At 36.7% G+C, this 16,844-nt stretch overlaps 1 protein-coding gene across 2 annotated transcripts in view; it reads left to right on the top strand.

The window, feature by feature from the left end:
• The window catches only part of GFPT1 (glutamine--fructose-6-phosphate transaminase 1), a 56,420-nt gene that overhangs the window by 10,825 nt on the left and 28,751 nt on the right, over positions 1 to 16,844 (top strand). Inside the window, exons 3-9 of one of the 2 annotated variants that reach the window (XM_060659336.3) lie at positions 2,011 to 2,118; positions 6,106 to 6,231; positions 9,203 to 9,261; positions 10,833 to 10,967; positions 12,872 to 12,933; positions 13,520 to 13,599; positions 13,804 to 13,857. In XM_060659336.3, the coding sequence (XP_060515319.1) occupies positions 2,011 to 2,118; positions 6,106 to 6,231; positions 9,203 to 9,261; positions 10,833 to 10,967; positions 12,872 to 12,933; positions 13,520 to 13,599; positions 13,804 to 13,857 (624 nt within the window). The remainder of the gene's footprint in view (positions 1 to 2,010; positions 2,119 to 6,105; positions 6,232 to 9,202; positions 9,262 to 10,832; positions 10,968 to 12,871; positions 12,934 to 13,519; positions 13,600 to 13,803; positions 13,858 to 16,844) is intronic. The other variant, XM_060659339.3, reaches the window with a different exon arrangement.

A 16,844-nucleotide genomic window follows, 5' to 3' on the forward strand; every position in this document is an offset into this window, starting at 1 on the left:
TTTTTATCTTTTATTATGTTCAAAGGGTTTATTCATGTAATTTCAACAGTATTACCATTTATATTACTTCTTATGGATATCTTCCTTTGTTGAGAATGTTACTATAAAAACATAAATCACCTGAGGCATGTTCATGGTAGAACAAAGTTCTTGAAGGCCTTACTTTATAAATTATCTTTTTTCTTTCTTGTAACTTTAATTTCTTTTTCTCTAAGGATTCCCTGCTCTTGGCATATAAGCTTGCCTGAGATTCTTCCACCTTAAATAAATGGCAAAGCAAATAAAAATACCTTTTTGTCAGCTTAATGGTGTATTCTGGCTCCTTTCCTTAACCATGTTAGGGGTCCCCAAGACCACCTCCCAAGGAGGACATAGCATATAGTTGTACTCATGACTAGGATTTATTCCAACAAGAGAATCCAGAGCAAAATCAGCAAGGAGAAAAGACACATGGGGTGAAGTCTGGAGGATATGAGGCACAACTTCTGAGCGTTTTCTCCTGTTGGAGTCACACATTGTGCACTTAATTCAGCCAGCTGTGACAACGTTGTGAAATGTGTATCACTGAAACCACTCAGTGCCCAAGCTTTTATTTGAGGCTGCTCGCATAGATCCCATCTGCCTAACACGTACCACAATTCTAGACTCCCAGAGTGGAAGCAGATGTTCAGTATAAGCCACATTGTTTGCAGTTAATAAGGTGCAGTAAACCATTCTTTATCAGTTAGGTAACCCTCCTGAAATCCCAGGTTCCCAGATGCCAGCCAAGGGCCAACTTTGCAGGCAGACCTTTCTAAGGAAAGCAGTGTAAAGCGGTGTCAGGCTTGCTATGTTAAGCCTTTTCTGTACCTTTGACATTGCCAAATGTAATGGGCACTTACTTTCCATAACTTCCTCAGTTAATAGAAAGTGAATTCCTCAGCTCTTTTGTTCATAAAATTCTCTCCTTCCTTAGCTTTTGGATAACACATATTCTCTTCTTAATATGCTGGTTCTTTTGTTTGCTTTGAGGGCTCCTTTTCTTCCACCTTTGCTTAAATATTAATGTTCCTTAAGATTCTTTCCTACGCCCGTTTTTCTTACTTTGTATCGTCATGGGTGAGCTCTGACTTCATCAGCCTCCCATATGTTGATGATGAATAACCCATATGTATTTCCCAAGCTGCAGACATGTATTTCCAGTTGCCTCTTAGAATTTTCTTCCTGGATAAACCATGATATTATAAACTTTGCATGCCCAGAAGTGAAATGAACATACTCCCCACGCTGTTCTTTCTGTATTCCTTTTATCAGCAATCATTCAACAAGTCCTGTGAGCCTAGAAGGTATCCCAGACCCAGCCTGCCTTCTCACATTGCATCCAGCCAGTTCTACCCTCAGTATCACTGATCTCTGTCTTCATCACCACTGTTTGGTTCAGGGCCTCCTCACTTTTGCTTTCCTGTAGCTATCATCTTCTGACAGCTGTTCCTCCCTTTCAGTCTACTCCGTTTCCAAAGAGAGTCTTCTAAACATTTTTAGTTTCTCTACTTAAAACTACTCCATGCTTTTTTAGTACCTTTGGGTAACTTTTTCAAATTCTTTAGAAACTTAAGTAGAATTTCGAGGAATGTGTTCCCTGATTGTCCTTGTGTATTTTGCTTCTGAGGTAGGTGCCGATCTTCTGGGTTTCTCCATGGTGCTCAGGGTGCCACCCAAACTATAGTGCTTTTATTTTTCCCCCCAATCTGTGGTACTTGTATCATATAATCCAAACCCACACTGTATTGTAATGATTTGTTCCCTCTCTTCTGAGTAGACCCATTAGAAATTTGAAGATAAAAATTGAATTAATTTCATTTTTGTTTCTAGCAGCTATCATGTTTCTTGACATATAATAGGTTTTCAGTAAATGTGAATTGATGAACAAATGAATGAATTAGATGAAAAAATAATTTGTAATTAAAAGTTGTGTCTCACGATGATAATCTAAGTTTCTAAATCTAGCTTTTCTGCCTCTCGATGATTTAGGTGTGGGAGTTGATGGAGGCAATGACAAGGATTGGGAAGCCAATGCCTGCAAGATCCAGCTCATTAAGAAGAAAGGGAAAGTTAAGGCACTGGATGAAGAAGTTCACAGTAATGTACTTAGTTTGAATTTTGTCCCCTCTCCCCTCCCTTTGTTTCCTTCTCCCTCTCCTAACAAATTCCCTTTCCATATTTAGGGTTCATTTAAGAAAAGTGATGTTTAAAGTGGAAGGAAGGGAAGAAAAGTAGTTTTGTTATTATCTTTGCTAGTGTGCAGTATACCTTAGCTTCAAAAATGACCATAGTAACTAGGGGAGGAAATTAGCTAGGTACATTGTGTTCACAGCAAGCTCAGTATCTGAAAATGAAGGAACCACCATCCCTGAGGAAGGCCTTTCATAGGGCAAAGGTATTTTTAGTGGTGCACTTATTCTAGTGTCTTCACTTTGGAGTAAATGCCTAGTTTGGACATATAGTCAGTCTGGATGTTGCCCTTTTTAGTAGGTCTGCTATAATTAGGTAACTATCATGTTTTCTTTCAGATTTTCTTACTTCCCTGGTATAAAGTAGTTGCCCAGAGATACATGCTGCATTAAAGAGGATATACTTCTCAATATGTAGTTCATAACATTATGCTTAAACATTTTAATTTTTCACAGGAAACTTCAAAACAAAACGAAAGCTTTGAAGTAAATTGACAAAAAAAAAAAAAAAAACATTAAAAAAAATCTTCCACAAACCCCAGGAAGCAGTAGGTTTTTTATGTACCTGCTCAAATGGATGTCATGATAAAGGAGTGCAGGTAGAAGAGGAGAATGATAGACTTAGTCACTTTTTTTCCCACATAAGCCAAACATTTACCCTTGTAGTACTTGTTTAACAAATTAGATCAATACTTACGTTGCATGTATTGTGGGTAAGATTAGTTTAGGGATGAGGCAGGCACCCAAATAACTATACTTCAAAAACTGTAGTATAACTATTCGGTCTACTGTGTGTACCTGTATACCAGGCTGATTATATAGTTTCCATAGGAGAGAACAAACAAATTGCTTAAGGATTCAGGGGAGAGCTAGGTCCCACTTGAAGTTGGGCACTGTTGGAGAGACTTGGGATATATAAGGAATGCCTACTGATTCTATGTGGGCAAAGAGGGTGAGAAGGGAGGACCTTCTGAATAGAAGAGTGTTGGCAAAGGTAAGAATAGGGAAGCCAAATTTGATGGAATGGTCGTTTCACTCTACATTATAGGTAGTTGAGTGTGGGAGGCTGGAAGGCAGATTGTGACCAGAATCACCATTTTTATATAACAGCATATTGAGACTTGCCACCTCCTGAAGGAAAGTCAGAAAGAGAGTGGAGGATTGGGAACTTGCAGACATTGCTGGGGAATTTGTAACTGATAAATCACTTTGGAGAGGAAGCTGGCAGTATCTAAATGGAGATGCCTATACCCTGTGACCAAGTGCTTCCTTTCTTGGGCGTATACTTGAAACTCTATGGATAAGGAGATAGGACAAGATTCATTGCAGCAAAATGGAGAAACAACCTAAATGTCTACCAGTAAGACAGCAGGAGACTAAGTTGTATGTGGTATAGTGAATGAACACATGTAGCTTTTGAAAGGAGTATACTGGATCTGGTTCTGCATATGGGAACATGGATAGGTTGTGGGAACCTAATGTTGAGTGAAAAAATGAAAAAAGCATTCTTAGAGATGTGTAAAGTTAGTACCATTTAAAAAACAAAAGAATACTATCATTTGTGGACACATGTTACTGTCTCTATTAGACGTACAAAGGCACAGGTGGGGGAGTGCTCCATTAACCTGAGAATTCCCTGGGGAGGAATGGGATGGGGCCAGGGCATAAAGGAGGCACCAATTGCATTTTTTACATTTTAGATCTTAAAAAAATCTAGAGCACAAATGGTTAGACGTTAACATTTGTTAACTCTGGGGGTGGGTATTTGGATGTTTATGGTATTCACCTTGTTACTTGTAGCAAGTTTCAGTTTTTGACCCGTTAAGACAAAAGAGAAAGGAAGTCATTTCAGAAAAGGCCATTAGATTGGTTGTCAGTAACTTCTGACTTCAATAGTAATAGATAACATTTATTATTGGTGTGTCCCAGACATTCCACTGAGTGCCTTACTAGTGCTTAGTATAACCCATGAAGTAGGTAAAACTATCATCTTCATTTTGTAGATGAGGAAATTGAAACACAGGAGTAAGTACTGTCATAGAGAGTAGGTGCTGTCATTAGGTGGTGTCGATAGTAAAGGCAGTGAGATTTGGTGGCAAAAGAAGGCTGTTATTCTAGGACGTGATAAAAATTTAAGATTGTTTTACATTTTACATCATGAGATGTAAAGCACGAATGGCTATATGTTAACATTTGTTATCTCTGGATGTCATCCAGACTTGGGTTCCAATCCTGTTTCTGCTTCCTATTAGCTATGACCTAGGGCAGGTTCTCTGACCTCTTAGAGCCTCAGTTTCTTTATAAAATGGGGACAGTAGTACCTAGTAGAGCATTGTGAGGATTCAGTAACAAAATGAATTCTTCTTGAGTGCTTACTATATTCTAGCCATTGTGCTAGGCCTTGATGACACAGTAGAGAACAAGATAGGCAGACTCCTTGGCTCAGTGGGACTTACTGTCTAGTGAGATGGCCAGACAACAAACAAATATATAATGTTAGGTAGTGATAGGTGCTGTGAGGAGAAAATACAGTAGAGGTGACATTTGAGCAGAGACCACATTATTGTCTGAAGGCGGGAGATTTTAGGCAGAAGGAACACCAAGTGCAAAGACTCTATGTGGGCTGAAAGTCAGTGGGCTAGCCAGTGACGGGGAGAGTGGCACGAGATGAGCTGGAGAGGTGACTGAGGGCTAGGTCATATAGGGTCTTAAGAATGATGGATTTTACTACATATGCCATGGGAAACCATCAGAAAATTTTGCATAGGGGATTGACATGATTTAACGGGGTCACTTTGGTTAGTGTGCAGACTAGATTGTATAAAGGAAAATTGGACATCGGGAGACCAGTTAGAATTCTGTTGAAGGAGTTTGGTTGGTGGTTGCTTGGGTCATATTGATAGGGATAGAGTGATGAGAAGTTGTTAGTATCTAGCATCAAGTAAGTTCTCAGTAAATGGTAGCTGTTGTTATTTGTAAAAGATGTATTGAGAGCTTTGATGTGTAATTGTAGAGGGGTGGAGAGAATGAGAATGTAAAGGTAAGTAGGGGCCAGATGGTGAAGGGCCTTGTATCCCATGGAAAGGTACTGGGACTTTATCTTGTGAGAAAATGGCTCTCTGGTTCCATGTTAGAATTTGAGGATCTTTTTATAAATCCCTGTGACCAGGTTTAAGATGATTGAAATGGGTAGCTAGGGATGCAGACCACTTTTTAAGCAATGGAAATCTGTTCAAGGATTTTAAGCGTTGTTTCCTGGTCAGATTTGTGTTTTAAAAGGACTCCTGATTAGCCAGTATAAAAACCACAAAGACTGCTAAAGTAAAATGCATGACTTTTCTATTTGAGACTTCTGAGCAGTTTGCTCTTCTTTTTTAAAAAAAAATTTTTTTTTAAATGTGTATTTTTGAGAGAGTGAGAGAGAGACTGAGCATGAGCGGGGGAGGGGCAGAGAGAGAGAGGGAGACACAGACTTCAAAGCAGAATCCAGGTTCTGAGCTGTCAGCACAGAGCCTGACATGGGGCTCTAACTCACAAACCGTGATATCATGACCTGAGCCAAAGTTGGACGCTTAACTGACTGAGCCACCCAGCCGCCCCAATGTTTCTTTGTTTTTGACAGATAGAGAGGGAGGGAGAGAGTGAGTGCACAAGCAGGGGAAGGGCAGAGAGAGGGAGAAACAGAATCTGAAGCAGGCTCCAGGCTTCAGCTGTCAGCACAGAGCCCAAGCAGGGCTCAAACCCACAGACTTCGAGATCATGACCTGAGCTGAAGTTAGATGCTTAACCAACTGAGCCACCCAGGTGTCCTCTAATAATTATATTTAAATATAGATTCTAGCATTATCTCTACAGCATGATTTAATATTGGAATTTTTCATTTTATATTCTTCAGAGCAACAGGATATGGATTTGGATATAGAATTTGATGTACACCTTGGAATAGCTCATACCCGTTGGGCAACACATGGAGAACCCAATCCTGTCAATAGCCATCCCCAGCGCTCTGATAAAAATAATGGTATGGACACATTCTGCATGCTTTGGAATGATTATAGAGAGATGGCTAATGGGAGAATGAAGACTCTTATGTTTTCATTATTTTAATTTTTTTTTAATCTGGAAAGTTTCGGACATAATCAGAAGTAGACGGTATGTAGAACCTGATGTATCTGTTACCCAGCTTTAACATTTATCAATACAAAATCAGTTCTATTTCTCTATATTCCTCCACTCAGATTATTTTGGCAGTTCTCCCTTTCTCTCCCTTTCCCTTGCAGTTTACTGTGTTGTTTGTCCTGTAGAGTTTCCTGCAGTCTAGATCTTGCTATTTGTATGCATCCCATGGTGTCATTTAACATGTTTCTCTGCCCCTTCTATTTACTATAAATTGGTATGGTATTGATTTACATGTGGAGGTATATAATGTTTAGGCATTTTTCTGTTTGTATTAGTGGCCATAGATCATTGCCAACATTAATTATTGCTTTAGGGATTTGTAAAATGGTGATAGTCAAATACTGTCATTCATTTTTCACTTATCTCAAATACTTCTATAAAAAGAAACTTCTCCATATCAACTGCTCAGTTACCCAGAGTTACAGATTATATACGAGAGACAGGATAAATATTTGATATTTTCACTTTACCATTTTTCAAAGATGAAGTGGTTCTCATGTTCTAAGATAAACGAGTTTCTTTTTATTATTATAAACTCAGATTTAAAATATTGCATTTTTTAAAAACACGGAAGTAATAATGTATATTGATGTACAAATTTTCCCATCTTTGGCCTTTGGAGCTAATTTAGGTTGGTTCCTGAGTCCTTTTGACATGACACCAGTAGGCTTAACAGTCTTTGTTATTTTCTGGTAGGTTGAGATGTTTCAGGTTCATCTAATTTTGCCCCAGACTTGGAATCAGCCATTTCTCTAAAGACCCTTAGTTCCTTTTAGTGGAAATGGTATATAAAGACTAGAAACCAGGTGCTTATTAGAAGTGCTCATGCACCTAGGCCTTTTAGGTGGACATAGCTCTGTGGGTGGGTGCGTGCATGTGGAAGTTTAAAGATAAAACACGGCATAATATTACACTAACACTTCCTATTCACATCCAACGCTGGAAGGTTTTTACTTGACCTCCTTGCTCTGATAGATTTCCTTCCGATCACACCTAAAAACTCCATTCTTAACACCTGCAACATAACTTATTTGATTTATTATGTCATCTACATACAATGGAATCCTAATACCAACACCATAAGTATGTTTACTGTTCTTTGTTAATTTTTTGTTAGTATTTTTGTCCTTAGAGTGTATCTCTTTAGAAATATATAATCAAATTACTGTGTTTTCGAGTCACTTGGAATAATTCTCTGTGGTCGTGGTATAATCAGATACATTATGTTGATATGTTTTATTTTAATTTTTAGGGATTGACCATCTTTAAAAATTAATTTTATTTCGAACTATGTGCATAATTCTGAAGTCATATCAATAAAACAAGTCATATTAAAAGAAGTCTAATTTGTATCGTATTTCCTCATCCTTATTCCTTATCTGTAGATAACCATTTAACACATTTTTTAGTCCTTAAAAAAATTTTTTTTAATGTTTATTTTATTTCTGAGAGAGAGAGAGGGAGAGAGAGCAAGAGCAGGGGAGGGGCAGAGAGAGAGGGAGACACAGAATCCGAAGCAGGCTCTAGACTCCAGGCTCCGAGCTGTCAGCACAGAGTCCAAGGCGGGGCTTGAGCTTTAGGGCTTTGTATCTAGCAGTCAGCTATTTATGATTCTGTGTTCCAGCAATAAAATGTTTTTCTTAGATTTATTTTTGTAGTATCATTTGGTGGTATCTTTTTTCACTTAAAAATCTAGTGAAAAATGTGTATTATTTGATTTGTAATTAATTTAATTCAAGCTCATTTAATATCAGCCCCAAATGTCAGATCTTTAAGTATATTTAAAAACATTTTGATAGTTTAGTATTCTAATTTTACGATTGTTTTTTGTTTTAAGTAGCCTCCATGCCCAATTTGGAGCTTGAACTCATGACCCTGAGGTCAAGAGTCACTCGCTCTAGCAATGAGCCAGCCAGATGCCCCAGTATTCTAATTTTAAAGAATAATTTTTAAGAATTTTAAATAAAAATCCATATTAGTGGTCTTTACATACACTGTTGAGGGCTATAAATATTGCCAACTCCTCTAATCAAGAAGATGAAAATTATCCTGCCACATATGTATTTGATCTTGGAATGCTGTTTTAACATTAATTTATCTGACATTTTAAGAATTGTCTGGATCTCAGACAATAGTCTGAGTGAAATAGTGAAAAATACTATAGATCTGGATAGCTGATCTTTCTTTTTTCTTTTTTAATTAAAAATTTATTTTTATTTTGAGAGAGAGAGAGAGAGAGAGAGGAGAGCATGTGCCAGGGAGAGGGGCAGATTGGGGGAGAATGGGGAAGAATGAATCCCAAGCAAGCTCCATGCTCAGGATAGCTGGTTTTTCTTATTCTTTAACTTCAGTTCTTAAGCTCATTTAATGTAAATCAGGTAATTGTTTTAGTTTGAAAGTCTTTCTCTTTAAATTTAGGAATTTTTTATGCGTAAGAATGAATGAACAAAGAAGCGAAAATAATAGTTGTATTGGTCACCTTTTTGTTTTGCAAATGAAGAAACCCTAGTAAATTTACCCCTTTCATAGGGTGAGATTAGATTAGTAGTTTAGCCACAAATGAAATTGATGTCTCTAGACCCCAGTTTATTATATTCTATACTGGATACTCTGTATCCACTTCTCTAGCACCATGTGCTTCCACTAAACCACGTAAATAATGCTGCTGATCTACTCAAGGATAATCTGATAATGAAAAGTAGAAGATACTTGATTACACCTGGAATTCTAGCATGTGGCTTGATAGTTGTGGCTGTTGATAGTGTTTACTAGACCTGTAATTTTTTATCATCAATACTTTTTATCTCTTTTAGAATTTATTGTTATTCACAATGGAATTATCACCAACTACAAAGACTTGAAAAAGTTTTTGGTAAGTAAAGTAACTTAAAAAGACACCAGGCTTTGAGAGCAGTGAGTTTATTTGTTGGGGTTGCAGCAGCACCATCTAGGTATGATCAAGTAATTCCCAAGATGGTTACAAGGGTTTGGTGGCTTACTGGACTTTTCTTTGTGATAGTGGAATATTTTTGTTTCTTATGTGAGTGACAAATAATTGCTTTACAAATAATTACTTTAAAAATAATTATTTTATTTATTTATTTTTTTTTTCAGTGTTTATTTTAGAGAGAGAGAGAGAGCACGAGAGACAGGGGAAGGGGCAGAGAGAGAGACACACAGAATGCAAAGCAGGCTCCAGGTTTTGAGCCGTCAGCACAGAGCCTGATGTGGGGCTCAAACTCACAAACTGTGAGATCATGACCTGAACCGAAGTCAGATGCTTAACCGACTGAGCTACCCAAGTGCCCCGTTGTTTGGCATTTTTAAAAGCTTCAGGGTATATAAGAAGAATTAGGACAGATTAAATGAAGGTTCTATGCCCTAAATAGCCATGTACTATATAATATTGTTCATGATGATGATATATCATGATAATATATCATGATGATATAATATGTTCATGAGTGCCTCTTGGGGCTGTCCAGTTGAACTTTTCTGCAGTGTTAGAAGCCTGTATCTGAGCTGTCCAGTGTAGTAGCCACTGTCCACATGTGGTTATTGAGCTGGTATGACTGAAGATCCAAATTTAAAATGTTACTTCATTTTAATCAGTTAAAAAAATTTTTTTTAATGTTTATTTTTGAGGGAGAGAGAGAGAGAGCGAGGGAGGGAGGGGTAGAGAGGGAGACAGAGTATCCGAGGACAGTTCTGAGCTGTCAGCTCAGAGCCCGACATGGGGCTGGAACCCATGAACTGTGAGGTCATGACCTGAGCCAAAGTCAGAAGCTCAGTTGACTGAGCCACCGTGCACTCCTCATTTGAATCAGTTTAAATTTAAATAGCCACGTATAGCTAATGGCTATTGTATTGGATAGTGTGGTATCATTACCCAAGAAAGAATCATTATATTCATTATGGAATTATTGTTTTGTGGATGTTATATATTCCATAATATTTTAATTATTTAAAATTTAATTATATAAAATTGAAGTTATTTAAAATTATTTAATTATTTAAAATCTCAAAAATTATTTTGAGAGAGCAGGAGCAGGGGGAGAGAGAAAATCGAAAGAGAATCTAACAGTGCGGAGCCTGATGTGGGGCTCAATCTCGTGAACCGTGAGATCACGACCTGAGCCGAAATCAAGAGTCGGAAGCTTAACTGGCCACCTGGGTGCCCCTATAATTTTCTTAATTTATAGTGGCATCTATAAGTATATATAATTAAAAGCACAATTTCAGTTGCACAAAATACTTCACTATTTTGGGTTTGCTACACTTAGATGGTGACCTTCATTTTGAACAATGGATAATGGGAAATGGTGGTCAAAAAATATTAGAAGTTGGTTAGTGAAATTTTTGAGGAAAAAAATTCTGTAGAATAGATTTGGATATCATGAACATTTTCTTAAATGTGTCAATTTTTTTCCTTTCTAATTACAGGAAAGCAAAGGCTATGATTTTGAATCTGAAACAGACACAGAGACAATTGCCAAGCTTGTTAAGTACATGTATGACAACCGGGAAAGTCAAGATATCAGTTTTACTACGTTGGTGGAGAGAGTTATCCAACAATTGGTATTAAACCACACTTTTTTCTTTAAGATGGCTTTAACTGTAATCCCTAGATCAAGAGTCGTATGCTCTACAGACTGATCCAGTGAGGTGCTCCTAAACTATAAGTTTTAAGTTTTTTAAAAAATGTATTTGTTTATTTATTTTGAGAGAGCGAGGAGAGAGAGAGTAAGCTCAGGAGAGGGACAGAGAGAGAGGGAAGAGAATCCCAAACAGGCTCTGTGCTATGAGCACAAAGCCCAATGCGGGGCTCTATCTCAACAAACAGTGAGGTCATGACCTGAGCCAAAATCAAGAGTTAGACGCCCCTAAACCATGCTTTTTAAGATTATCGCCAACATTATCACAAACTCTTAAGGTAAGCAGGAACTGTGCTAATTTTTAAGTATTTTTGGCTTTTATTTCCCATATATATATTACTATTCAACTTGAGAATGTTTTTTGTTTCTTTTTTAAAGTTTATTTATTTTGAGAGAGAGAGAGGCACAGAGAGAATGGAGACAGAGAATCCCAAGCAGGTTCCACTGTCATCGCAGAGCCCAACATGGGGCTTGATCTCAACGAACCATGAGATCATGTCCTGAGCCGAGATCAAAAGTCAGACACTTAACTGACTGAGCCACCGAAGGTGCTCTTCAACTTGAATAATTTCGAGAGACTCTGACTGACCACTCCCTTCCCACACACTTAAAACTCTACTTTTTCAGTAGTTTGTATCATGAGAATTAAAAATAATCCAAAATCAAGGAGTTTTTCTAAAAACACATGAACCCATAGATACCACACAAACATGTACACAATAGATGCATTCAGGGGTTCATCACTTTCTTCCTACTCACTCAAATGTTCTTCTCAGTCAGTAACTTAGCACAAGGGTAGCTTTGGTGAAATGCACACTCTGTTCTGGTATAATGTCTGCATGTCTCTGAGCCAGTATAGTCAATTCTGTGTTTTTCCTTATGGGGATTTTTCCTTGGCCTTGTAACACTATAGAAAAGTATTTCCCAGCTTAAGAAAAAAAAAATGGCATTCTTTTTGATCCCGTCTCAGTTGTCCTAGTTAAAGATTAAGGATATTGGAGACCCACAAAAATCCAAAGGCATAGGGATTACTGTCCTCCCCACTCATAACTCTAGCTTTCTCATTTAAAAGCCCTTCACTTCTCTCTGAAGGTCCAGCCCTCACTTCCTCCTTCTACCCAAATCTTATGATGTCTGCAACAAAAGGAGGAGTCAGGAAGATGGAGAAAATAGAGGCTTGTTCCTTCTCTTTACTCAAGACAGAGTACTGTGCCTTTCCAGCCTTTTCTTGTTTCTATTCATTATATAACCCAGTTTGTGTTCTGTGGTGGTCCCTTATCTCTCCTACCTCTTGTTCCTTTTTTATTCACTCCTGAATTCCTTAGGTCCTGTCCCTGAGGAGATTGGATTGAGGGAGTGGTATGGTGTGCATGTTAATGATTTTGGTTGTGTATATTTTTATCTCTAGTAACAAGGTCAACAAGCATGGAGGTTAACAGTGGTATAAAATCACTGGACCAGAGAATGTTTTTGAATATTGAGCTAGGGGTCTTTTCTAATTCTCTCTTCTTTGCACTCTAACATCCGAGATAGGATGTATCTATTGAAAAGTGTTGGCAGCGTGTTAAAATAGTGTTTTAAGTAATAGTCTGTTTTGGAGCTACTATCTACTGAGTGTATTTCAAGAGTGGGCTTGGTTAAAAAGTGTCTTGGATACACCAAAGCTCAGGAATGAGTGTCTACCTAAAATTTAGACTTGTTTTTAACTTTAAAAAGAGCAGCATGTGAACAAAAAATTTCTGTGCTGAAGCCAGTATGTTTTAGGCATTTCACATTTTGGTAATTGATGGTAATAAATATTGCTAATGTATTTTTTTTCCTTTATAGGAAGGTGCTTTTGCACTGGTATTTAAGAGTGTTCATTTTCCTGGCCAAGCAGTTGGCACAAGGTACATGCAGATTTAATAATGACTAATGATTGTATGCATTTTGAAACATTTGAATTATAAGTGTATTCTCTGTACATGATGGTTAACCTTTACTGTAAAGACTTGTCCTTTCCTAGATCTGCATGCCATATGTCGCTGTTTATTTTCATATGCCCTTCCTTATCCATTTTTCACCACTCTTCCATTTCACACAACCCCTTCACAAAGCAAATATATTTTGGCATTTATAACTGGCCTTTTGTCTCTAGTGGGACACTGTGGTTACTTTGTGAATTTGGATATTGAATATTCTCTAATTTCAGGCCCCCAACTTTAACTTTCTCCATATTTTTTGGAAGCATACATCCTAAACAGATTCCTAGAGAATTGTACTATCACTACATTTGTCAGGATATTTAGTTAGGCCTGATCATGATGTTCTTTTTAGAACAGTGAGAAGCCCTAATATTTGCAAATTCTGTTTATGCTGTGCTTTTGTTATACCTGAAGTCTTCAACATTATTTGAAGAATGTTGGCTCATTAAAATTTGTATCACTGCATTATTTATGAAAATGGCTTAATTCTGTCTTAATTTTGCACCAACAGACGAGGTAGCCCTCTCTTGATTGGTGTACGAAGTGAACATAAACTCTCTACTGATCACATTCCGATTCTCTACAGAACAGGTAAAAATTAATCTTACATAATGCCATGAGGAAACTGTATAAATTGAGTGCAGTAGATATAAAGAATTGTTTCCATTAAATTGAAATGAATGCCTCTTTGGTTAGATCCACACATATGTATATGTAGTTCTGTCTAGACATGAAAAGGATTTGTTGTTGTAATTTCTCTGACGAGTAGAATTTTTTTCTGTTGTATATCCTTAGCTAGGACTCAGATTGGATCAAAATTCTCACGGTGGGGATCACAGGGAGAAAGAGGTGGGAAATGCACTCTGCATGGATGGGGAGGAATCTTACCTCTTTTGTTCTTTCTTTACTAATTCTTTGTTCTTGGAGTGAATGAATGTGCTGGGCCTCTAAAAATGTGCTTTTTTTAATGGGGAAACATATTTTGACATTTTTCTAATTTGCAGAGTATATTTTGTCTGTCTGCTTTTGGCATTTAGAAAACTGCTTTTAATAATTTGTTTCTTTAAAATTTCTGAGATTGAAATTATAAAATTTATTTTTTTGTTTTAAGTTGAAATCATGTAAGATACATTATTGTAAGTATGCTTACATTGAGAAAAGAGCATTGTATGTTAGGCTATTGTAGATCGAATTCATTGGTAGTTATTTGAATACTGTATCCTAACTTCTCATAAAATTATGTTTAAATGGTCTTTATTTTATGCATGACACTTTACTTTTAGATTTGTATTCAACATCTTGATTGCTTTGTTTGAAATTGGAGTCTTTTTTATTGTTTATGTTTGAAGTTTATTATTTTTTTATAGGACTTTCAGCCATACAAACTATGGATCATTTTATTGATATAATTAGACCCCCAAAATGGCATGCTCTTTTCATTTACTTATTAAAAGCTTTCCATGTAAAAGATAGGGAGTGGTAAATTCGGAGAATTGAAACCCATATTATTAATGTATAATTCTTGGTTTCTTGAAAAAAAATAGCAAAGGACTCTAAACCTCTTCATCTTTAGATGGTGGCTGCTTTAGCTTTTTTATTTAAAGCAGAAAGTTACTTCCTTAAATAGCCTTCGACCTTGAAATGGTAGGATTTCTTCTTACATTCTCCTCCCTCTCCTTCCCTTTTCAGAAGAAAAACTAGTTTACCAATGAGGGTATAGAATTTTGGATCCAGAGTTACAGATTTCTGTTAATAATCCTGCTCCTGTATACATTACCTTTGTGTTATTATCTTGCACATTTTCTTAGACTGCTTTTAGAAATAACGGAAAAACATTGGCTAAGGTCTTAAGAAGTTAGACGAGAAACTTACCATGAGACATTTTATTTAAGATCAGGCATTGTATTTTAGTGACCTTTATTTCTCTGGTTGCTAGTATGTAGATAACGTGTGGCTCAGCAAAGTTTCATTTAAAGAGTTTAGCCTCTTATTGAAGAGGCTGTGTAAAGGGGAGAACACGGGATGGCTTTTAGGCTTTTGCTATTTTCTCCAGGTGTAACAACGGACAAAATAAAGGGGATGGTCATAATTGTGTGCCACTCAAATCAGATGAGATAATTGTACGGCAAAACATTTTATGGATTGTAACAGTTGTATAGGTATCAAGTGGTAAATGTTTTTTTTTCATTTAAATAGGCAATGCTATCTTAAATCCTTCTAAATAATATAATTAAATATACCTTGGCACTCAAAGAATGACATTTGGAGAAGGAGTATAGTGAAACTTGATACCTTTAGGGCATTTTATAACCAAAACTGGTTGTATTTATTTTGAAAATGTAGGTGCTGGGCTATCCTTCTGCATGTTTTTTGATTTACTTTTTTTACACCAGTAAAATTCATTCTTTTTGATGTGCAGTTTCATGAGTTTTGTCAAGTGCCAATGGTTGTATAACCACCACAATCAAAGTATAGAGCAATCCTGTCCTGTGAAAGTTCCCTCCAGCTGTAGCTCAGTAGCCAGCCCTTCCTTGTTCCCATTCCCAGCCCTTGGCAAACACCAATCTGCTTTACCCTTCTGTAGCATTACTTTTTCTAGGATGTCACCTTACACGTATTTTTTAAAGTGTAATATCTTTTTGCTGTTGAATTTGGATGGAAAGGGCTGTTTTATTTTCATGTCTGAAACACACCAAATAAGCATGGATTGTGGAGAACTTTGGGTGTACATTTTTACAAAATTTTTTTTAAGTTTATTTTTTGAGAGAGAACACGAGTTGGGGAGAGGGAGAGAAGGAATCTCAAGCAGGCTCCATGCTGCCAGTGCAGAGCCTGATGCGGGGCTTGAACCCACGAAACCACAAGATCACGATCTGAGCCGAAACCAAGAGTTGGATGCTTAACTGACTGAACACCCAGGCACCCCTGGATGTGCATTTCTAAGAATAATTATAAGCAAGTCTTTTATAGACATGCATTTTAGACGACAGACACAATATGAATTTTTGCAGGTATATTTATAGTGTCCTCTGGCCGTTGTGTCCGTAGGTTATAAGGTCTGGTATGTCCTGATCTCAGGTAAAGGTGCTTTTTTGTCTCTCTGACATTAATATAGATTTTAATTTATGTGATTTTTAAAAAATATCTTTCTAATGTGTCAGACTTCACTTTGCTTTCCAGTTTTGACTTTAGTTGCGAATGGGCAAAAAGGAAAAAAAATTCATTCACGACTTGACATATTAAGTAGAGATCCCATAATTCTAAAGTTCTAGATTTAAAAGGATATTATTGCAGGCAGCTAGTCTCTCCTTTGGTGTCCTGCCCACTGGTCCTTTTTAGTGTATTCAATAAACTTGTATCTCTTAAAAAAAAGTATATTATTATTGCAGAAGGATCCTATTTTATCCTGACTTACAAGAAATGTAAGAAAATCCAGTTTTAAAGAAAGAAGAGATTCTGGTTTTATAATATTTCCAGTCCTTAGCAGTAGGTGCTATATATGGTATACCATGGTTAGAGAGTTTTAAGTATCTATGTTTTTTAAAATCAGAATTAGTGTAGACTGCAACCTGATTTGTTATGCTGACTTTTAAAACCTAGAGAAGTTTTGTTATCAGATAGTAAAAATCAGTATGCCACTAGTCTTCACTTTATTTTTCATTGCATAATTTTGACATTTTTAATGTAATTTTTATGATAAGTTTAGGTACACAAACTTATATGTATTCTGTCAAGTTATGTATAAGGTTAAATTAAGATTAGGCCTATATATACTTTTGATTTAAAAAAAGAGTGATATTAGTGAATTATTTGCCTTTTACCTGGAAAAGAAATAG

Source organism: Panthera onca, chromosome A3 (genome assembly GCF_046562875.1).
Source record: "Panthera onca isolate mPanOnc1 chromosome A3, mPanOnc1 haplotype 2, whole genome shotgun sequence".
NCBI lineage: Eukaryota > Metazoa > Chordata > Mammalia > Carnivora > Felidae > Panthera > Panthera onca.